At 49.4% G+C, this 22328-nt stretch overlaps 1 protein-coding gene and 1 long non-coding RNA gene across 8 annotated transcripts; one reads left to right on the top strand and one right to left on the bottom strand.

Moving 5' to 3' along the window:
• The first annotated feature begins 614 nt into the window (after positions 1-614).
• On the top strand, positions 615-11654 carry LOC139174671 (uncharacterized). The gene is made up of 3 exons (XR_011560411.1): positions 615-857; positions 6614-6644; positions 11385-11654. It is a non-coding gene; the product is annotated as an uncharacterized lncRNA (long non-coding RNA).
• DGUOK (deoxyguanosine kinase) lies at positions 6027-16765 on the bottom strand. Of its 7 annotated transcripts, none has more exons than XM_070765172.1 (7): positions 16667-16765; positions 16467-16573; positions 16078-16259; positions 14618-14765; positions 13961-14076; positions 13452-13551; positions 6027-6475 (listed from the first exon to the last, which is right to left on the bottom strand). In XM_070765172.1, the coding sequence occupies exons 1-7, from the start codon at positions 16752-16754 to the stop codon at positions 6299-6301; spliced, it is 918 nt and encodes a 305-aa protein (XP_070621273.1). In that variant the 5' UTR covers positions 16755-16765; the 3' UTR covers positions 6027-6298. The 7 variants fall into 7 exon arrangements, with proteins under 7 accessions (XP_070621273.1, XP_070621275.1, XP_070621274.1 ...); XM_070765174.1 differs by having other exon boundaries at positions 16096-16259; XM_070765173.1 differs by having other exon boundaries at positions 16078-16256.
• Positions 16766-22328: the final 5563 nt, after the last annotated feature.

Raw genomic sequence — 22328 nt, 5'->3', positions numbered from 1 at the left:
AATCTCCAGGCCTAAATTATGAGAGAGTCTCGACTCCTCCTCAATAGTTAGAAGTTATTTGGACTCACTTATAGACTCCCATGAACATTCCTGAGCGGGTGGTGTGATTGTTCCAGGCACAGGTTGGGCTGAAGGGGGGGGAGCTTGGTGTCCAGAAGAAATACTAGGAATCCTCTACTCAGACACCAAACTGGGCGGGCAGATAAAGAGCCACCTAATAGAAAGCTGATTTCTGATTGGCCATCTAACAGACACAGAGAACAATTATAATTAGGAACCAGAGGCCGAAACATGTGAAGAACGGTTGTGAAAAGAAGGACTGGGTGGTGGGCGGTGTTCGGCTGAGGCCAGAACAACCTCTCTCAAGTCCGCCTTGTCTACCAGTTGCGGCCCTTCCTGGACCGCACAGTCACTCAGGCCCTCATCGCCTCCCGTCTTGACTATTGCAATGCTTTCTACATGGGGCTACCCTTGAAGAGCATTTGGAGACTCCCGTTGGTGCAGAATGCAGCAGCGCGTGCAACAATGGGTGTGTCAGGATACACCCATATTACTCCAAGTTTATGTGCACTGCATTAGTTGCCAGTCAGTCTCTGAACACAATTCAAGGTATTTAAAGCCCTAAATGGCTCAGGCCAGACTATTTACGGGACCGCCTCCTCCCTCCTTCCTCACTGTGGCCAGTAAGGGCCCACAGATTTGCCCTTCTCAAGGTCCCCTCCGCCAAACAATGTCGGCTGGTGGGACCTTGGGGAAGAGCCTTCTCTATGGTGGCTCCGACCCTTTGGAACCAACTGCCTCTATAGATCCACATTATCTCCACCCTACTGGTCTTCCAGAAAGCCGTTAGGCTGATTGTAAGTATGTATGTTTTTTATATTATTGTTATTTTTTATTTTTATTATTAGATTTTAACAGTTTTTATTGTTGTTGTATTTATTCTGATTGTTGGCCGCTCAGAGTCCTTTTGGAGTGATAGGCATATAAATACAATCAATCAATCCATAAAATAAATCATAGCATATCCAAGAGAAGAGGGAGTCAGCCTATTCTCCAAAGCAGTGTTTCCCAACTTTGCCAACTTGAAGATATTTGGACTTCAACTCCCAGAATTCCCTAGCCAGGGAATGCTGGCTGGGGAATTCTGGGAGTTGAAGTCCAAATGTCTTCAAGTTGCCAAGGTTGGGAAACACGGCTCCAACCCCCTAAAAGGCAGGACAAGAAACCACGGATGGAAACCTACTCAAGCAGCGAAGCCACCTTAGAACTCAGGAGACATTTCCTGACAGCAAGAAAAATGAAGGCGTGGGAACCACTTCCCTGCAGAGGTTGTGGGTGCTCCATGACTGGGGTTTTGTCCCAACTGATATTATAGGGTCCCCTGCTTAGGGAGGGGATTGGACTAGAAGACCTCCAGGGTCCCGGCCGGTTCTTCTCTTAAGAAAAGTGAGAAGTGGAAGGAACCGAGGCACAGGCACCACCTAAATTGAGCCCAAGGCTTCCATCGCCTAGCAGGACAGTTGCTGAGTGCCTCATTTTAGGACCTATTTTTGCCACAGTTGTTACACAAACCACGGCAATCGTGACGTGAATCGGGCAGTCCTTAAGCCCACCTCCCGCCACTGACTTTGCTTGTCAGGAGCCAGCTGGGAAGGGTGGCCACGTGACTTCCGGAGCCATGCTGCCCAGCACACAGGTTTTGATCATGTGGCCACGGGATGCCGTAACGGTCGTAAGTGAGAAAACCGGCCAGAAACCTCTGCTTTCAGGGCCACTGTAGCCTTGAATGGTCACTAAGGGCTGTAAGTCTCGGGCTGCCCGTATGGAGTCTGTGGAGAGGGCCGGCATACAAATCTAAATAATAAATAAATTCTTCTTTGCACGGCTCAGAGTCTTCGTGGGGGGGGGGGCATCCAGGGAAGCCCTTCGTTTGAGCCCCGGCAGGTCGGAGAGGAAACGGAGAGCTTGGAACACACACGCACTGCCCGGCCCCACGGGCGGATCCATAGGGCACTGGGGCAGGACCGCTCCTCATGGGCCTTAGGGCAGGGGCAGCAGCCGGGGGAGGGGCGGGCGGGGGTGCTCAGGCCTCTTAGGAACAGAGGGAGGCCAGCAGGGGGCGCTCTGAGGCTTTGGGGGCTTCGGGTTAGTCACTTGCTGCAGGGTCAGGCTGGATGCCCCACTGAGCTACAGCCACACGTGTGTGTGTGTGTGTGTGTGTGTGTGTGTGTGTGTGTGTTGGGGGGGGTTCCGACTGAGCAGGAGGAGGAGAGGGGGGAAGGAAGAGGCAGCATCTTCCATCACAAATAAGGGAAAGTTTGGAAACGCAAGCGCTGACTTGCTCGAAGAGTCACTGCTGCCGCCGCTACCACATGGGTGGATTTGGCAACTGGCGGCGTAGGCGGTGATCTAAGTGTGTTTCTGAAGGAGGAGGAGACGGGGACGGAGCGAGTGAGTGCGGGGTGAAGTGTTGGCAAGACCTGCTTTTTCTCAGGCTGCGCTGGAGGAGCTCTCCTCTAATCTTGAAGGGCTGGGAGTGGAAAGCAAGCCCACTCCCAGGTGCTGCTTGAGTGACTCATGCGGAGGGACAGACGGGGAGGAGGGGGAGCTCCCCTCGGAGGAGCACGTACACCTTTCCCCCTCCCCTGCGCAAGAACCACCGGCTCTGCTCTCCTGCATCAAACCACCACGGATGGGGGGGGGGGGACTGTTTTCACTCCACTCGCATCTATGCCTGCCAAGCTGCAGGAAGCTGCCCCCCTCACCCTGGGGAGCTGCCCCTCCCAGCCCCCAACCCTGGGGAGCCCCGGCAGCTGAGAGCAGGCAGGCGCTGAGGGGCCCTCCACGGGCGGTGGGGGAACTGCCCCCCCCTTTTCCCACCGAGGCAGCCAGTCCCCGGAGTCCCGGCAGGTGAGCCACCTCCAAAGAGGAGGCGTGGCCTGTGGGTGTGTGTGTGTGGGAGGGGGTGACGTTGTTGCGGGGCCTCCTGCGTTGGATGTCCTCAGAAGTGAGTCAGAGGTTCTGGTTTGCCGTCACCCTCCTCCAGCCACATGAACACAACACGCAGAGGCTGGGAAGTGAGTCACAACCTGGCAGGCAGGGCCTCGAGTGTGGCTGCCGGGGGGGGGGGGGGGAGAAGAGTCTCGCTGGGGTCCCGGTTCTCCCTGAGAAGAAGCAGCCTGGCCTTCGCGGAGACCCTCTGCCTTGTCCACTCTCGCACCGAAAGCAGCAGAGAAGGCGGGTTGTGGGGAGGAGATTGGCTCAAATAAAAAGTCGCTTCTCCGCCATGGGGAGGTTTCTTGAGCTGCCCCCCCAGAAGAGAGCAGGTCTTTCGCTCTTTCATCAGCAGACAAAAGTAGCATCCCACAGCCACTCCATCCTGGGGGGGTGGGGGGGTGAAACTTTACAAGTGGGGGGGGGAGGGATGAAGCTTGTCACAACACTGCCTGCCTTTTCTGGCCCTGCTGCCCCCCCTCTTCCCAAGCCCCCACTCGGACCTCTGGCCACCTCTGCAATTCAAGCGGCCACTTGCGCGTGTGTGTATGTGGGGGGGGGCAGAATTCATTTGCTCACAGTTTTCTATCTTACGGCCAGAATGGGAGGTGGACACAGTGACTATTTCCCTTTGTTTCAGAAAGGTATCTTTTAATTATTTATTTTCTTGGTTTTGCTATTGAATTTTAGTGATAAACCTAGAAATTATTTTTTCTTATGAGCCTGTTTCAGATTTTCTCTTTTCAGGTTTTTCTCTTTTCCGCGGCAGGAGCAGCCCCTCCCCCAAAGAAACCCTAAACTGAAATCAGGCCATTCGATGAAGCTCTAATCTGCACCCCTGGTTTGAGCAGAATGTTTACTCTAAACACAACTGTGGTTTTGTAACTGGTGAATTGTAATGTTATGTGAACTCAGCATCAAAGCGGGAACTCTTATCACCTGGAGGTTTGACTACTGCAACGCTCTCTACATGGGGTTACCTCTGAAAAGTGCTCAGAAACTTCAGATCATGGATCTTCCGAGATATACCCATGTTTCGTCAACACTCCGCGGCCTGCATTGGTTGCCAATTGGTTTCCGGACACAATTCAAAGTGTTGGTGATGACCTATAAAGCCCTAACTGGCATCGGTCCAGATTACTTACGGGACCGCCTTCTGCCGCGCAAATCCCAGCAGCCGATCAGGTCCCACAGAGTTGACCTTCTCCAGGTCCCGTCAAACAGACAATGTCATCTGGCAGGGCCTAGGGGAAGAGCCTTCTCTATGGCGGCCCCAGCCCTCTGGAATCAGCTCCCTCCAGAGATTTGAACTGCCCACACCCTCCTCGCCTTCTGCAAGAGCCTTAAGACCTATCTATGTGGCCAGGCACGGGAGAACTGGTACATGCCCCCCCTTCTGACCATTATTATTATTATTATTATTATTATTATTATTATTATTATTATTAATAATAATAATAATATATTGGATTTGTATGCCGCCCCTCTCCGTAAACTCGGGGCGGCTAACAACAATGATAAAAACAGCATGTGACAATCCAATAATAAAACAACTAAAACCCCTTATTATAAAACCAAACATACACACAGACATACCATGCATAACTTGTAATGGCCTAGGGGGAAGGAATATCTCAACTCCCCCATGCCTGGTGGTATAAATGAGTCTTGAGTAGTTTATGAAAGACACAGAGGGTGGGGGCAATTCTAATCTCCGGGGGAAGTTGGTTCCAGAGGGCCGGGGCCGCCACAGAGAAGGGTCTTCTCCTGGGGCCTGCCAAACGACATTGTTTAGTCGACAGGACGCAGAGAAGGCCAACTCTGTGGGACCTTATCGTTCACAGGGATTCATGCGGTAGCAGGTGGTTCCGGAGGTAGTCTGGTCCAAAGCCATGTAGGGCTTTAAAGGTCATGACCAACACTTTGAATTGTGACTGCAAACTGATCGGCAGCCAATGCAGGCCACGGAGTGTTGAGAAAACATGGGCGAATCTTGGAAGCCCCATGATGGCTCTCGCGGCTGCATTCTGCATGATCTAAAGTTTCTGAACACTTTTCAAAGGTAGCCCCATGTAGAGTGTGTGGCAGTAATCGAACCTCGGGGTGATGAGGGCATGAGTGACTGTGAGCAGTGACTCCCGGTCCAAATAGGGCCTCAACTGGTGCACCAGGCAAACCTGGGCAAACGCCCCCCTCGCCACAGCCTAAAGATGATGTTCCAATGTCAGCTGTGTATCGAGGAGGACACCCAAGTTGCAAACCCTCTCTGAGGGGGGTCAGTAGTTTCCTCCCCCCCAGGGTAATGGACGGACAGATGGAATTGTCCTTGGGAGGCAAGACCCACAGCCACTCCGTCTTTGTCTGGGTTGAGTTTGAGTCTGTTGACACCCATCCAGGCCCCAACAGCCTCCAGGCACCAGCACATCACTTCCACTGCTTCGTTGACTGGACATGGGGTGGAGATGTATAACTGGGCATCATCAGCGTATTGATGATACCTCACCCCATGCCCTTGGATGATCTCACCCAGCGGTTTCATGTAGATATTAAATAGCAGGGGGAGAGGAGCGACCCCTGAGGCACCCCAAAAGGGAGAGCCCTAGAGGTCGACCTCTGACCCCCCCACTAACACCGACTGCGACCGACCGAAAAAATGCAAGAAAAGAAAAAGAAAGTACAGGAGTCCCCAACTTACAATTTAGTGGCCGTGATGAAAAGGGACTTGTGACCATAGTTCCCTCTAAGCTGAGCCATGAGCAATCGCTCACTTAAAAATCATCATCAACTCAGAGTTTTCCAAACCTGCCCAGAAGCCGAGAGGGAAAGAGTGAGAGGGAAGGAGAGAGAGAGGAAGAGAGAGAAACAGATAGAAAAAAGAGAGGAAGGAAAAGAGAAATAAAAAGAATGGGAGTAAGGAAGAGAGAAAGAAAATCAAAATCTACTTTGAAACTAGCTCAACTATTTAAGTGGCATTTTGATATTGATAGAGTTGCCCTATTATGAGCTCACTGTTATAGACACACAGGACAGTATTTTATTTTGAAATTCTCCGAGGCGAAACAGGGTGGGTTTTTTATTTGTTTGTTTGTTTGTTTATTTAATATTTCTGTGCCGCCCAGTCCCGAATGGACTGCCGCTCAGACACTATACTTTTCCGCCCACCCCAAAAATAATTTAGAGGGAACACTGCTTGTGACTATTTTTCACACTAACAATCACCGCAGCATCCACAGGGTCACGTGATCAGAACTCAGATTCTTGGCCACTGACATTTACATTTATGACGTTTGCTGGTTTCCCAGGGTCATGTGATCCCTTTTTGTGACCTTCTGAAAAGCAAAGGCAATGGAGAGCTCTTCAGCAGTGATTCACTTAACAGCTGTGGCAAGAAAGGCTGCACAATGGGGCCAAAAGCCTGAACAAGTATATTGCCTGGCAACAGAAATTTGGGACTCAGTTGTGGTCTTAAGTCGAGGACTCCCTGCAGGGAAAAAGAGGAAAAGAAAGGTTTAAATAAGTTTCTTTTGATCTTCATCACAAGTATAAACAAGCTTCAACCCTACAATGTTACAAAAAATGTATCTCATTTCTCTTTTACCCATCCCTTATCTATATGCAGATCCATAAGCCAATAAATTTTCAGTCCAGAGGTAAGCAAAACTCTGCAAAAGTTTACCAGAATTTAATAGACAAAGAAAGGAACTTTGGTGTTATATTGGCTGACAGCAGCAAGAATTCTCTATACAGAGAAATGAAAAGATGCTTTAATTCTCACAATGGATGAATGGCTGCAAAAGCTGATGGAGTTAGCAGAGATGGCTAAATTGACTGCTTTAATTAGAGAAATGTATTGGAAACCACTTCTGGACTTTATGCTTGAGGTGGAAATAAAATGACACTTTGATTTTGAGTTTTACCGATTAGATAGGTTTGTTGTTATAAGAAATGGCTGATATATATATATATATATATATATTGGGCTCATGCCCAATGTTTCCTAGTCGTACCACAAATAACTACAACTATCTAACACAAATTGATTTTACAGAAGATAATGTTGGAAAGGTTTTATGCAACCTAAAACCATCCCTAAATAATATTTATTTATTTTGTCAAACATGTATAAGATAGCAGGTATAGGTATAAACATAAAGTAAATAAAGATAAGTGAGGGGACGGTAGGCACCCTGGTGCGCTTATGCACGCCCCTTACAGACCTCTTAAGAATGGGGTGAGGTCGACTGTAGATAGTGTAAGGTTAAATTTTGGGGGCTTTGGGGAAGAAACCTCAGAGCCCAACCTGAGAGTCGGGTAGTGAATTCCAGGCATTGATCACTCTGTTGCTGAACTCGTATTTTCTGCAGTCGACTTTGGAGTGCTTTACCTGAACTTTGTATCGATTGTGTGCTCGTGTATTGTTGCGGATGAAGCTGAAGTAGTCATTGACAGGTAGGACTTTGTGGCAGATAATTTTATGAACTACATTTAGATCAGTTCAAAGGTGACGTAGTCTAAGCCCGAAGATTTCAAGTCTGGTGAAATAAGGTACAGTATTCTGTTGCGAGCAGAGGAGTGTAGGACTCTTCTTGTAAAATATTTTTGGACTCTATCAATTGCATTATGTCCGATATGCAGTGCTGGTTCCAGGAGGTGAGTTTTATTCGAGAATTGGTCTAGCAAATGTTTTGTATGCTCTAGTTAGCAGTGTAATATTGCCAGAGAAGCTACATCAGATTAGATCGACTATTCTTGGTGCCTTTTTGGCAATGTTGTTACAGTGTTCTATGGCACTTAGATAATTAGATATGAGTACTCCAAGATCCTTGGAGTATAAAAATACAATACAATAATGAAAGAAGTCAAATATTAAATACTAAAACAATAAAAAACCCGTTATAAAACCCACAAAGCACTCCAAACAGGCATACCAATCCAACACAATTTGGCCGTTACAGATGCCAGCATTCATGGGCCCCAACCTTCCTCGTTTGATTGATTGCATGTAATATTCTAGTTCAGTGGTGGCGAACCCTTTCTCTCGGGTGCCAAAAGCTTATGTGCGCCCGCTATGGCACATGCGCAAGTGCCCAGACCCGTGATTCAATGTCCGGGGAGGGTGAAAGTGGTTTCCCCTGCCCCCACAAAGGCTCTCTGGAGGCCTGAAATGGCCTGTTCCCTGACTTCTGGTGGGCCCAGGAGGCCTGTTTTGTGCCCTCCCAAGGCGAGTCCAGAGGCTTCCCGAGAACACGGAGAGAGGAAAAATGCCTTCCTCCCCACACACACACCGATGCCCTTTGGAAGGCGAAAAAGTGTCCGTCCTGTCCCCCCCCACGAGCCTCCACATGAGCCAAAAATCAGCTGGCTAGTGCAGACCTGGACCCTAGAGCTTAGCTGGGGCGACGGCTGGTGTGTGGGCAGATGTGGCTCTGGGTGCCGCTTGTGCCGTGCGTGTCGTAGGTTCGCCATCACTGTTCTAGTTTGTGCCTTTGTGCTTTTCATGAGCTGTACGCTGTAATCATCCCAATTATGAGAAATCACAGCTGGAACTATCTTGCTTTTCTTTTATTGAGTCTCTCTCATGTATTAGTTTCACCATGACTGCAACAGATGACTTTGCTGACATTCGGTGCCATTTTGTAAACTCTGCTACTAACCGAAAACAATTGGCAAACTTTCACACACACACACCCCGGTTCTGTCTGGAATCTTTAGTCCCTCTAGTGTCAAATGTTAATTTTATTTATTTATTTATTTGTCAATCAAATATAGGACAGTAGTTTATATAAACATAACATAGAAAGTAATGATAAGAGAGGACAATAGGACAGTAAGACAGGGGTGGTAGCAGGGGTGGGCTACTGCCCAGATGGGGGTGAACGCAGTGGGGTATCAAAAATGGAGCTCCACTCCAGAACACCCAATTTGCACTAAAAGATTCAACGTTCAGCAGGAATCCTGCATAAGCCATGCCCACAGTGTAGTAGTTAAAATGTTGGTAGCCCTTCTCTGGATGGTAGGCATAATGGTGCGCTTACGCACGCCCCTTACAGACCTCTTAGCAACAGGGAGAGGTCAATACACAATCTAAGGTTGAAGATTTTGGGGGTTGGGGAAGAAGCAACAGAGTCAGGTAGTGAATGCCAGGCATCGATCCCTCTATTGCTGAAGTCGTATTTTCTGCAGTCTGGTTTGGAGCGATTTAAATTTAGTTTGAATCTATTACATGCTCGTGTGTTGTTGTGGTTGAAGGTAAAGTAGTCATTAACAGGAAAGACATTTTGGTATATGAGTTTGTGAATTATAGTTAAGTCGGAACGGAGGCGTCAAAGTTGTAAATTGTCTAATTTCAGAATTTCAAATCTGGTGGAGTAATTTAATTTAATTTAATTTAATGTATTAGATTTGTATGCCACCCCTCTCCGGAGACTCGGAGCGGCTCACAACAATTACAATACACAAATCCAACATTTAAAAAACCCATCATTAAGAATCGTACAATACAATCATACCATTCATAAAAGCTATATGAGCTCAGGGGTATCTCAGTTACCCCATTCCTGGCAACAAAGGTGAGTCTTGAGTAATTTGCGAAAGGCAAGGAGGGTGGGGGCCATTCTAATCTCTGGGGGTAGTTGATTCCAGAGGGCCGGGGCCACCACAGAGAAGGCTCTTCCCCTGGGGCCCGCCAGACGACATTGCTTAGTCGACGGGACCTGGAGAAGGCCAACCCTGTGGGACCTTATCGGCCGCTGGGATTCGTGCGGCAGAAGGCGGTTCTGAGTAAGGCATTTTGTTGTGGGAGGGGGATTTGAATTTCTGTTTTGATTTAGAATAGATCAAAAATGTAGTTCCCACAAAAAGCTGTTTTTTATGTAATTATTTCCAAAATCTTATACGTATAGTAAAAGTTTTAAAATTTCACATAAGTGTCTTACTTAGCTTTTTAGCTTATATATTTTGTATTGTATTGGCCAGAATATCTCCGGGACCGCCTTCTGCCGCATGAATCCCAGCGACCAGTTAGGTCCAACAGAGTTGGCCTTCTCCGGATCCCGTCGACTAAACAATGTTGTCTGGCGGGACCCAGGGGAAGAGCCTTCTCTGTGGCGGCCCCGACTCTCTGGAACCAACTCCCCCCGGGAGATTAGAATTGCCCCCACCCTCCTTGTCTTTCCTAAACTTCTTAAAACCCACCTCTGCCACCAGGCATGGGGAAATTGAGACATTCTCCCCCGGGCCTACACAGTTTATGCATGGTATGTTTGTATGTATGTTTTGCTTTTTAATAAGGGTTTTTTTTAGTGACTTTTAATTATTAGATTTGTTTTGCATTGTTTTTATTATTGCTATGAGCCGCCCCGAGTCTACGGAGAGGGGCGGCATACAAATCTAATAAATAATAATAATAATAATAATAATAATAATAATAATAATTGTGCTTTTATCCTTTTTTTTTTTTTTTTTGCTACATTGTGGGAAATGCCCAGAGGTTGTTTGGAGTCAGGTAACACCTTAAACCAGTGGTCACCAACCTTTCCAGCTTTGTGGACTGATGCCGGGGGGGGGGGAGGAGAAAATGGCTGCGCGTGAGCAGCAGGGGCCCAAAAGCAGCTCCATCCATGCAAGCGATGGGCACTCGTGAATGCCCCCCCCCACCTGTGCCCCTTTCGCAGCCTTCCTCCACATGAGCTGTGGGTGGGGGCTCCCTGCCTTAAACGCACGGACGGCCCCCAACAGGCCATCGGAGAGGAGCGGGAGAGCTTTTGGCACTTGTGATGGGGCTGGATTAAAGCTTTTGAGACGTCTGCCCCTCATGTTGCTCTGCAGAAAACACCCCCCCCCCAAAAAAAAAGGCTGCAGACCGAGTTACATGGGAACCGTGGCATGCAAGAGACAGCAGCAGTAGCTCTGGATTTACAATGACCGTAGAGACTGGAATTTCTGTGCGGTTATCTAAGTTTAAAAGCTTTTTTTATTGTGGTCATGAAATGAATGATGATGGTCAAGCCAACCTGGCTTTCCCAACTCCCTTTACTTTTTTGAAGGCCCCAGCAACGGTTACAGTTGGTGACCTCATGATTCTGGGACATGGTGACCATCATAAACACATGCCATTTGCCAGGTAGCCCAATTTTGATCTTGTGACTGTAAGTGTGAAGGCCAGTAGTCAAGTAACCAGAGTTGGAAGGGACCTTGGAGGTCTTCTGGTCCCTTGCTTGGCCAGGAGACCCTACATCTCTTCAGGCAAATGGTTATCCAACAGCTTCTTAAAAACTCCCAGTGTTGGAGCATTTACAGCTTCTGGAAGCAAGCTGCTCCACTGGTTAATTCTTATGAGTTGCTTCTCTCCTTGTTTAGTTTCCACCCATTGCTTCTTGTTCTACCCTCAGGCGCTTTGGAGAATAAGCTGACTCCCTGTTCGTGGTGGCAATCCCTGAGATACTGGAAGACTGCTATCCTGTCTCCCCTGGTCCTTCTCCTCATCAAAATAGCCAGGCCCAGTTCCTGCTGCAACCGTTCTTCATAGGTTCTAGCCCCCAGCCCCCTCATCCTCTTTGCCGCTCTTCTCTGGCCTCTTTCTAGAGTCTCAACATCCTTTTTGCATCGTGGAAACCAAAGCTGGATCCAGTGTTCCAAGTGTGGCCTTATAAAGTGGCATTAACACTTCATGTGACCTTGATTCTGTCCCTCTGTTCATGAAGCCTCGAATGGTCCGATGCCATGTTGGGCTTTAGGGCGCTACTTGCACTGGTCCAGTTTAATGGCTTCCTTCCTGCAGTGCACTAGAAAGTTAGCCGTTCCAAAGCGCGGGCGGGGGGGGCAGTAGCTGTGCAGAGATGCTTTGACCCTCTGCAGAGAAAGCAGCGTTCCCACTAGCCCAGGCCAGGGAGGGGGGGCAGCGGGCTGCCTGGGGAAAGTAGCCACTCGGGTCCTTATCTTCCGACTTTCTGAGGAGGGAAGATTGCAAAGAGCAGCCACGTGATTGACGGGTGCCGAGAGCCCCGATCCCCGTCCCACGGCCACAAGGGTGCTGCAGTGGCTGTGGTTTGAGTCCGGGCTGGAAGCCCCTTTGTTCCTCGCCATTGTGATTTCAAATGAATGGTCTGAAGTTGAAGGCTTTCTGAAAACACCACCACATCAGGCGCCAGTGAACATGCACACAAGGGCCATCAAGACAGCTTTCCTTTCATTTGTATGCAAAACTATTTTATTTTCATAGAAACAATCCCATCCCACAGAGGTGACAAAAGCAGCTGGCCAGAAGGCTAGGAATGTGCCAGGACCCCCCATCCCCATGAGACAATTAAAGAGGGATAACTATGACTTGGGGACAATTTACAGCTGTCCATCAGCTCCAACAGAAAACCACCCACCTGCTGAACGAGGGGCCAAAGTCTCCCGGTTCTTCCACTTGTGAACTGTGACCCTCGGTTGAAACGTGAGTCTCTGACCCTCCCCACCCACCCACCCGTCAGAGGGGAAAGGGGACGGGGCTTCTTAGGCAGCACTCCTGGGGCACCTGCTGATACCCCCTAGGGACTCATAGGGTGGGAAGGAGGTAGAGGGCACAAGATGCTCACAATGTCACTCTACGGCCGATGGCTACCCAATCTGCAGAAATTCAGCAGCCGGAGGGAGGGAGCTGACCAGGCGAAGCTGGTCCATGGCTGCAGTCCGACTCCTGTGGGCAGAGCTCAGCAGGACGGGTAGCTGTGCCGAGTCCAGGTCCATCGAGGACGCTGCCCACCTTTGCCGCAGAGTCCCAGGGAGCCCCAGGAAAGCACCTGAGGCCATTGGCTGGGCTCTGGACTGCCCCCAGGCCTTTGGGCCTATGAGAGCTCCAAAAGACCCATTGCTGGCTGGGGGGCCACCGGGGCCGGAGGGAAAGAGGCAGGCCACTCCCTTGGCCTCCTGCCTATTAAGCAAGCAGCTCCATCCGGCTCCCTTCAGTTGCAGGAAGGCAAAGAACCGGAACAAAGAGTTTTCATAAATGTTTTCACCTGTGGACAGGGAGAAAGACCCTTTTCAAAGGACCCAGGGGAACCAGAGCTGGCAGGCCTGTTAGAGGGAGGATACGAGGGTTGCTAATGGGGGCGTGGATGGCTTCTGGACACCCAGGTGGGAAGCAGGAACAGTTTCAAAGTGGGGGGGGGGCTCCCCATTTCATTCTCCCAAGTTGGGGACTGAATGGGGAGGAGGTTGGTGTTCCCCACACACGATGGGCACTTCTGGCAAACTGAACTGCAGGGTTATTTTAAAAAAAAAAGATTTGCCACGTGCCTGGCATGGAAACACCAAGCTCCAGGCCACATTTAAACAGGCCCTCTCGCTCTGCTCCAGGTGTCCGGCTGGCCACTCTTCGGTTCAGCTTAATGAATCAAGGGCATTGACAAAAGGCGGTGGATCGGTCCCCTTCCCACGCTCTGCCCATTCTTCCTTATTTCATTCTGTCTCACCTGGCCCACCAGCTCTCTTTGTTCATTGGGATCGTTCTCAAAATCCTTTGTGACGTCCAGAACCAAGACAGGCGCGTCTCCCAAAGCTCCAGAGTGGCTCCTGTGCGAGTGGAAATAGATCCACTTGTGCAAATCCGTCTGATTTAACGGATGCCTGCGTGGATGGCCAAGTGTCTGTTCGTGTCCCAAGCCAAGTCCTGCCTGCTTGTGATCCCCCCCCCCGGGAGTCAATGCAGCGCTTGGCCAAGGCCCCCGTGTGCCCACCGTGGGGTTCAGCCGGATGAGCTTTGGCCTTCGCTGCAGAGCCTCTCGGGCCCGGGGTGGGAAAGCTCTGGCAGAGGCAGAGCCCAGGCCTTGCTCCCAAGCTCCTTCCACACAGCCTCCCTTCTTTCCTTCACACACACACACACACACACACACCACAATCCCCTCCCGCCCCCCTCTTCCTGGGACTCTTTGCCCTCCATCGACATCCTTCCCAGAAAGCAGGGCGTGGTGCCGGGACCCACCCAGAAGCCTTTTTCACCAGCCAGTTTTCATGCTGGACATGAAGCTGCTGCAGGTAAGCGAGCTGGACCTCCTTCTCTTCAGGCCTGGACCGGCGGTGCAGCCTCTCAAAGCACACCTGGAAAGGAGAAAGCGGCCTGGCTGACCAGCCCAAGAAGAGGCCCAAAAGCTCTGGGGACGGGAGGCTGTTCCTGCGGGGGGGGGGGTACTGAGCTTTTCCCCCCACTCCCCCCCCCCACACACGGTGTGGGTTCCTGCACAAAGTGACAACCTACAACTTCCCCGAAAAAAAGGAACAGAAGCCGATCCCTTCTGCAAGGCACTCTAGCCGGACTGCAGGGTTTCTCAGAAGACTGGCGGTCGCTCCCACAAGCGGCCACTAGCCAGGATCCAATTTGCTAACCTTGAAGGGGGGAGGGGGGGCATGTACTGCTGGTTTCCCAGACCAGCCATCAATTCAGCTGACCTGCTGAATCTGAGTTAGAGAAGAAATGCAGTCATTGGAGGAAGCTGGGGGTTGTTTGTTTTTTTAAATGCCGGGGGCACAGAACACGGGTGGAAGAAGAGGCAGGAGACCCCCGTCACTAGGGAAGGAGACTAGGGAAGAGGGGAGAGAGCGAGAGCGTGGGACAGAAGACAAGAGAGCTACTTCCAGTCACCTCTGGAGGGGCCCGGAGGTAGAGAAAGCCCTGGAGGGCAAGTTGGTCCCCAAAGGTTTGCAGGAGGAAGTTGTGCCAGTCCTGGTAAATGACCCACTCCATCTCAGTCATGTGGCCAACCTCAAAGAGATTCTTGGCAAAGATGTACCTGAGGAAGGAGAGACAAGCCCATATCCTAACCTTGTGCCTTGAACTACAACTCCCATGCTTTGGGCCACAGTAACTGGGAAAACAACGAGAGCAAGATGCGCCAATATCTTAAGAGGCTGGAAGGCTCCGGGCAGCGAAGTGGGGAAAGGATAGGGACCTCTCTCCGAGGGGCCACTTCCTTGCAGGCCAGTTACCACTGCTGCACGCCCCCTCCCTCAAAGGCTCCCCTGCTGCCGCCATTCTGGGGCCACTTCGGAGCAAGCACCTCCCTGGCCAATTCCAAGAATATTTCCCAGAATATGTTTCTGCTTTTCTGTCAGAAACACCTCCTTCCATTGGTGTGTGTGTGTGTGTGTGTGTGTGTGTGTGTGTCTTCAACCTTTCTGGCTTTGTGGACCAATTGGGGGAGGGGGGGCAAAGAGGAAAGGGCTCAGCGCAAGGGGCTTGTGCATGGACCTCAATTGACATGAGCAGCACTCGCACCCGTGCATGGCCGCCACACTCGTGGAAACGGAGCTGCATCTCCCGGGTTGTGAACAGGCTGAGGAGGCCCAGGGGTTTGGGACCCCCACCCTACGCTGTTTCCAGTATTGGTAAAAAAAATTGCAGCTTGTGCCTGCCACCATCTTTATACTGTACACAAAATTTAGGGAATTATGACTTCTATCTAGAGATGGATGGGTGGGTGGCTCAATCAATCAATCTGTCAGGGGTCCTTTTCCATGCGCTCTGGTCTTTTCATGAATTGTGAAATTGGGTGACCCCTTCCTGAGAAACGTACCAGATCCGTGCTTTGGGGGGGGGGGGGAACCAGGAATCAGGCTATTTGGAAAGGAGGCTTGTTTTTGTTTGATTGGTGTTGTTTGCCCCCCCCCCCAAAAAAAAGGCTGGAACTTTAGAGTGATTGGTTTCTGCCCTGACAGCCCTAATCCTGCCAGATAACAAGTGCTCTTCAACCTGACATGGGGGGGGGGGGGGCATTTGTTCTCACCCTCCTGACTTGGGTGTCTCCGTGACTCCTAGCTGGAGAGGATCCATAGGCCGCCAGCCCAAGATATTGTTGTTGTAGCTGGGGCTGATCAGATTCAATCCATTTTGTGAAAGGGGGGGGGGGGGGCTGTGCAGGCCATATAGTGATTTCCTCTTGAGAGAGAGAGAAGGGGGGGGGGCGTTTCCCTTTAGCTCCGAGGGGCTTCCCTGCCTTCTCCTTCGAAGCCTTCCCCTTCCAGTCCCGGGCTGCAGAGACCCCCCCTCTGGGCGCCCCCTCCCTCCCCTCTTGGCCCGCCAGGGTCCCCAGGGGGAGGAAGCACCTGTCGCTGTAGACGGACCTCTCGAAGAGAAGCACCGCTTCGGGGCTCTGGGCGGCCGCGGACTCCAGCTGCGCCTTCAGCCGGCTCAGGCACGAGTAGCTCTGGAAGGTGAAGGACCACCGGCGGGGCTCGCGGTAGATCATCTGCAGCAGGTTCCCCGCGGTGGGCGAGGGGGAGGTCTTCTGGGGGGGGGGGAGGAGGAGGAGGAGGAGGAAGAGGGGCTGCCCTCCTGATCTTCCTCGGAGGGAAGCGGAGAAAATCCTGCCCCCAGCACCCCCCCACCGCGAGGGTCCCGCCCGGCGTCTCGAGCTCCCCCAGCTCCGAGGGTTCCGTCTCTGGGCAGGCGGCGGCTCGGGCACGTGCTGGGCCGGCCGCGGGCGGCTTCCTACCTGGCGGGCGGCTCGGACCTCCTGCCACTTGGCCACCGGCTCGGGCGTCAGGTGCCACCCGGGGAAGGCCCTGCGCAGCAGCCCCACGAAGGTCGACTTGCCCGCCGCTGCGGAGAGGAGGAGGAAGAGAGGCGTCAAGAGCCGCCCCGCCGCCCCCCCTCCTCCCCATAAGCCCCTACCCCCTCCTCCCCCTCCTTCACCGATGTTGCCCTCCACCGAGAGCCTCTGCGGGAGCCTCCGCGCTGCGCCCGCCATGGAGCCGCCGGGCGGGGAGAACCTGCTGCGCATGCGCGGGCTCGGCTTCCTCCCGTGCCCCGCCGAAGGCTCCGAGTGTGACGTGGAACGGAGCGGGAATGGGGTGGGAAAGATGGGAATGCTTTCATGGCCAAGGGCCACACAAGGAATTTGTCTTGGCTGTAATTAATGTGAAATGCAAAATTAGAGAAATAACTATAAACGTAGATTACACCTTAACATTTAATGTACTGAATTAAACGCTAGGAATAAACATAACTGTTACCTAAACTTTGACAATCACTGCAAGGTTAATTGTTGTCCACTTTTATACCGCGCGGAGCGGCTGCTGCAACGCCGGTACTTTTGTTCCTTAAGCCGTCCAGGTGCTTGTTTCCAGACAAGCAATAGCGAGTGAAAATTTGGGGGATTTTGTAAACCCCCGGTTTCCGCTGCCCCGAGCTCCAGTGCCGGGAGGGGCCGGCCAAGCGCCGCTCTCCAGGGTCCTGTTGCGGAGGCCGGTAGCGGCGCGGAGAAGGCCCTTGGCGGTGGGGCTGACCCTTCGGCTTCTGGCCGGAGCAGCAGCAGCAGCAGAACCCAGAATGGGAGGGAGGGGATGGGGCAGCCATAGCTACGTGAACAACTCTCGAAGGCTTTTTGGCGATGTTGTTGCTGTGGCCTTTGGCACTAAGCTCCTTGGATATTTATTTTATTTATTTATTACTTAGATTTGTATGCCGCCCCTCTCCGAAGATTAATATGCGTATTCCAAGGTCCCTTTGCAGAGTCAGGGTTGTCTACAAGGTCTTGTCTTTTCGGCTTGCATTTGGTGTTCTGATTCTTGTTGCCAATGTGGAGGACAGAGCATTTGTTGGTTGAGATTTGGAGTTCCAGATGTTTGACCATTCTGACACAGAGTCAAGGTCTTTTTGGAGGGCAGCAGTGTTATCAGTAGTGTTGAAGAGTTTTATATCATCGGCGAAGAGAACGCAGTTGCTTGTAATATGACTGCAAAGATCATTTATATGAAGAGTGTTGGTCCTAGTACGCTGCCTTGGTTGGGGTACACCGCTGTTAACAGGAACAGGATTAGATAGGATTCTCCCTATTTTAACCACTTCTTGTCTGATTGATACAAACACATTAATTAACTGGAGAATCAATTATTTCTAATCAAGTAATTAATTAGGCAATAATCAGTTGAACAATCAATTAATTAAGCATTGCTAATCAGGTAATTTCATACATCATTAATATCTTTAAAATTATCATTTAATTGATGATTAATTAATCTGTTAACAAAAGATCAGCAAACAATGTAACCCTAATCAGTTAAAATCAATTAAAATAATTAAAATAATTATTTCAATTCTAATAAGTCAATCTAGACTATTATTTCTTAACTATTAATTAACTGGACATCAGCTGGACAATCAAGTACAGGTATTGCTATTCAAGTAATTAATAATTCATTACTATCTTTAAAATTATCATTAATCAATGGGTGATGAAATAAAGTAGTGTAGTAGGATGAAAGGGAAGTTTTTTGTAGTAATTGCCTTTTGCCTCCTCATGTTGTGTATTGTGTTATATTGCAGTGGCTTCAGTGGGAGGATTCCAACCTGGTGTAGATTTAAAATGGTGAAGGATTGAAATCCAGTCCAATGGAAGTTTAAATGTGATCTGAGGAGTTTTAAGGGATTTTTTTACACCAATTACTCTGGGAGTTTTATGATGATAGTAGGGATTTTGCCTCATTCAATGATTGTTTGGATCAGGAGCGTTCTAGCACTTCATCTCACTTCAGGAGTTTGAAGATATGGGTGTTTAAAGATGATAGGTAGAATAGAGGGACCAGAAGCAGTCACAATATCGGTACAATCAGCTGAGACAGCAGCATTAGAAGCAGCTGCAGTAGTAGTGGTGGAGATAGTAGTGGTGTTGGTAGAAGTGGTGGTCGAATCTGTGAGACGGTGGCAGTAGCGGCTGTGTCTGTTTAGAGGGAATTGGCGGCAGATTTGCAACGTTTGCCCGCCCCCCTCCCACTCCGTTCCATCTCGTCTTTCTGAACATGTTTCTCCTCTCCTCCTCTCCCTGAGAATTAGCTCAGCTTTGCATTGTCTGCAGATTTGGTAGTCCTCTCCTTGAGTCTCTTCTGTATCACAGTCGAACACTTGAAATAAGTAAAATATAAACATTTTAAGGCTTTTGAAACAGGTTTTCTTTTTATGTTCCTGTATTGCAGCAAATGTGCCTCCCGTCGCCTTACTAATATTAATAAGGTTTTAATACTAAAGATACAGGATAATAACCTTGAAATCCATTTTCTCATTGTAACGGAATAAAGTCGTTTCTATTTAGCCTATAAAAGCAACGTGAGAAAATATTATTTCACCGAAAGAGTAGTAGATGCTTGGAACAAACTTCCAGCAGACATGGTAGATAAATCCATAGTAACTGAATTTAAACACGCCTGGGATAAACATATATCCATCCTAAGATAAAATACAGAAAATAGTATAAGGGCAGACTAAATGGACCAGGAGGTCTTTTTCTGCCGTCAGACTTCTATGTTTCTATGTTTCTATAATTGTCTGCATGGCTGCCAACTTCTTTCTTAAAAACTTATGATTCATATTTAGGCCATCACAGCCCTTCTTAAATGGGTTTCAGGCTTTTACAGGATTATTCCCAATTCCTTTGATTTAGCAAAATGCATCATCGCCTGTTAATATTAATATGGCATTGATAATAAAGATACAGGATAATAACGTTAAAATCCAATTGAAAAAGTGTACAGTATTTCTTTCTGTGGCTGCAATACCAAATTTGACCACAGGACGGCAGTTTTCTATCATTAAGGCTCAAATAGGGATAGCGAGGGGGGGGGGGGAAGTCCGCGTTCCTTTGTGCCCTTCTGGCATTCCCTCACCAACTTCCTTTGGAGTGACCTTCTAAGCATGGCCGACTTCCTGTGTGTCCTTTTCTTCGCATCCCTCACCAACTTCCTTTGGCATCGCCCTTCTAAGCATGGCCGACTTCCTGTGTGCCCTTCTTCTGGCATCCCTTACCAACTCTGACTTCATGTGTGCTCTTCTCCTGGCATCCCTCACCAACTTCCTTTGGCATCGCCCTTCTAAGCATGGCCGACTTCCTGTGTGCCCTTCTCCTGGCATCCCTTACCAACTCTGACTTCATGTGTGCTCTTCTCCTGGCATCCCTCACCAACTTCCTTTGGCAGCATTGCTCACCTCCTGTCAGTTTCCTGCCCCCCCTTTGGAAACCCCGCCCTCTTCTCCATTCCCTCTCAGCTGTGAGGAACGCTAGTTGATGACGTTTAAGAGCAGCGCCGGAGCAGCTTGGCCGATGTCTCTGCAATTGACCGGCCGTGGGAGCTGAAGGACCCCTGCAGAGCGTGTGAACCGCCGGTGGAGAGCTGTGGGAAAAGGTTATTTCTTGTGCCTTTTCATTTTTAGTGCTGTTGTTGGATGTCTTCCTCCCTAAAATCAGTAGAGCTAGTGGTAAATATTCTATTTAGACCTCACACTTAAATTATTTCTGTCTCTATAGATATTAAATTAAGAATTGCTTAATCATAGATTGAATAATCCTACCCCTGTTCTATTGCATCCTATTTATGATATATAAAAGAAAAAACCAGGTCCCAAACCAAATATTGATATTAATTGCATAAATCACGTAGTAACATCAAAATTCATTGACCCCAACCGAGAGAAATTTATCACTTTCTTCAGTGCCTTTCATTAAATAATTATCTGAGTCTTCGGAGAAGGGCAGAATACAAATATAATAATAATAATAATAATAATATATAAAAGAAAAAAACAGGTTCTAAACCCAAGATTGATATTAATTGCATAAATCACGTAGTAAGATCAAAATTCATTGACCCAGCGGAGAGAAAAGTACCGGCTGGTTCTCTTCCACGACATATACACGTCTCAGATAATTTCGGTAACTAATTTATTTATTTCATAGACTCTCACACACACACAGACACCCCCCGGGCAGTCAATGGTGTCCCGCTTTACCAATGTTAAAATCTGGTCACCTTATGTAAGAGTCAGTTGTGTAGGTTTTGTGTTATTTTTGTGTGAAGAGCGATTATCCTTTATTATTAAAACATCATTAGTATTAATAGGCATCATAGGCTTTAACTTGTTTCAAGGCTTGCGCCTCCCATTAACCTATTAAAATTGATAATACTTTAAAAATATACAGGATAACTTTAAAATCCGATTAAAAAGGTCGATTCCTTTGTGTGGCTGCAATATCTGTTTTGACCACAGAACGGCAGAGTTTTCGGTTTCAGGATTTAATATTGAGGCCAAGGGACAGAATATCGCCAAGGGACAGAAGACTCTGCCATTCTATTGTCAAAAAAGGAATATGGGAGAGAAAAAGGAATCAACCCTCTTAACAGATTTTAAGTTTATTATTCTGTATATTTATTATTAAACTCCTTAATAACATTCATAGGGCAACAGTAGGCCCGGGGGTCGCAACGCAAGCACCAGAAGGAATCCTTCAAGAGTTAAAGCTGCCAGGTAGGGAGGGGAATCCCGTCCTAGCACGAACCGGTCAATCTCCAGGCGGAGAGCCGGACCGTTTGATCGGTCACAGCCGGGGAGAGCAGATATTTGAGAGCCTGGAGAGCACAGCCTCCCAGAGATTTTCACCGCGCCATTGGGTTTTTCCTTGTTATGCATTTTCTCATTGTAACGGAATAAAGTCGTTTCTATTTAGCCGCTCGTCTGCTGGTTCTTACCAATATTCAAGACTTTCCCTTTAAAGCACAGGACGGTTCCAATATCATATAACACCCGTTTCTCCCAAATTCTAGAACCCGGCCACTCGAGGGATGCAAGCGGAATCCTACCGAGGCGATGGTACATCAGCCCGTCCATCTGGGAAAAGGCAGCCAAGCGTGTCGCCGGCAAGATGACCATCCCGTCCTTTGCGGGGGGCACGGTGAGAGCTGGGCCTTTAAAGGTAAGGAGCAGCTGTTTTGTATAACTTTTCGTAACAGGTGCCACTCGGTCTGTTGACATAAATACCGTCCTCTGAAGTCATAGCAGACCAGAAGGTCTTTTCACCTGACCCCACATCAGTTGGCCATCCCCTGGGATAGGCAGAAGAGAAGGGCACCGTGGTTCCCCAGACGTAGGACAGGTAGAAGACTTCTTTTTGTGTCCGCAATACCGGATGTGACCACAGGAGGGCAGTTTTCTATCATTAACAAGGCTGAATCAGGCATAGCAGCCCAAAAAAAAAAAAAAGCCCGGCATCTGGACTTGGACCACCCACCCTAGGGAAGGGGAGGGTTAGGGAAGGGGAGGTTTAGGGTTCATAGGGAAGGGGAGGGTTAGCGTTATTAGGGAAGGTGAGGGGCCCGGCATCTGGACTTGGCCCAGCCACCCTAGGGATGGGGAGGGTTAGGGTTAATGTGATGGCGGGATCCAGGGGAAGAGCCTTCTCTGTGGCGGCCCCGGCCCTCTGGAACCAACTCCCCTCAGAGATTAGAATTGCCCCCACCATCCTTGCCTTTCGTAAGCTACTCAAAACCCACCTCTGCCGCCAGGCATGGGGGAATTAAGATTCCTTTTC

The sequence above is a fragment of the Erythrolamprus reginae genome, chromosome 12 (genome assembly GCF_031021105.1).
Source record: "Erythrolamprus reginae isolate rEryReg1 chromosome 12, rEryReg1.hap1, whole genome shotgun sequence".
NCBI lineage: Eukaryota > Metazoa > Chordata > Lepidosauria > Squamata > Dipsadidae > Erythrolamprus > Erythrolamprus reginae.
Note: the sequence above shows the minus strand (reverse complement) of the source record. Positions and strands in the feature narration are given on the sequence as shown.

Bases quoted from the DNA above. Each gene is read 5' to 3' on its own strand.
- DGUOK (XM_070765172.1), bottom strand. From the start codon at position 16,754: ATGCGCAGCAGGTTCTCCCCGCCCGGCGGCTCCATGGCGGGCGCAGCG. The intron at 13,552-13,960 runs GTGGGTCCCGGC...CCACTCGCACAG, and splicing joins CTGGTGAAAAAGGCTTCTGG to GAGCCACTCTGGAGCTTTGG. The intron at 6,476-13,451 runs GTGAGACAGAAT...TTTTCCCTGCAG, and splicing joins AAAGAGAGCTGGTGGGCCAG to GGAGTCCTCGACTTAAGACC.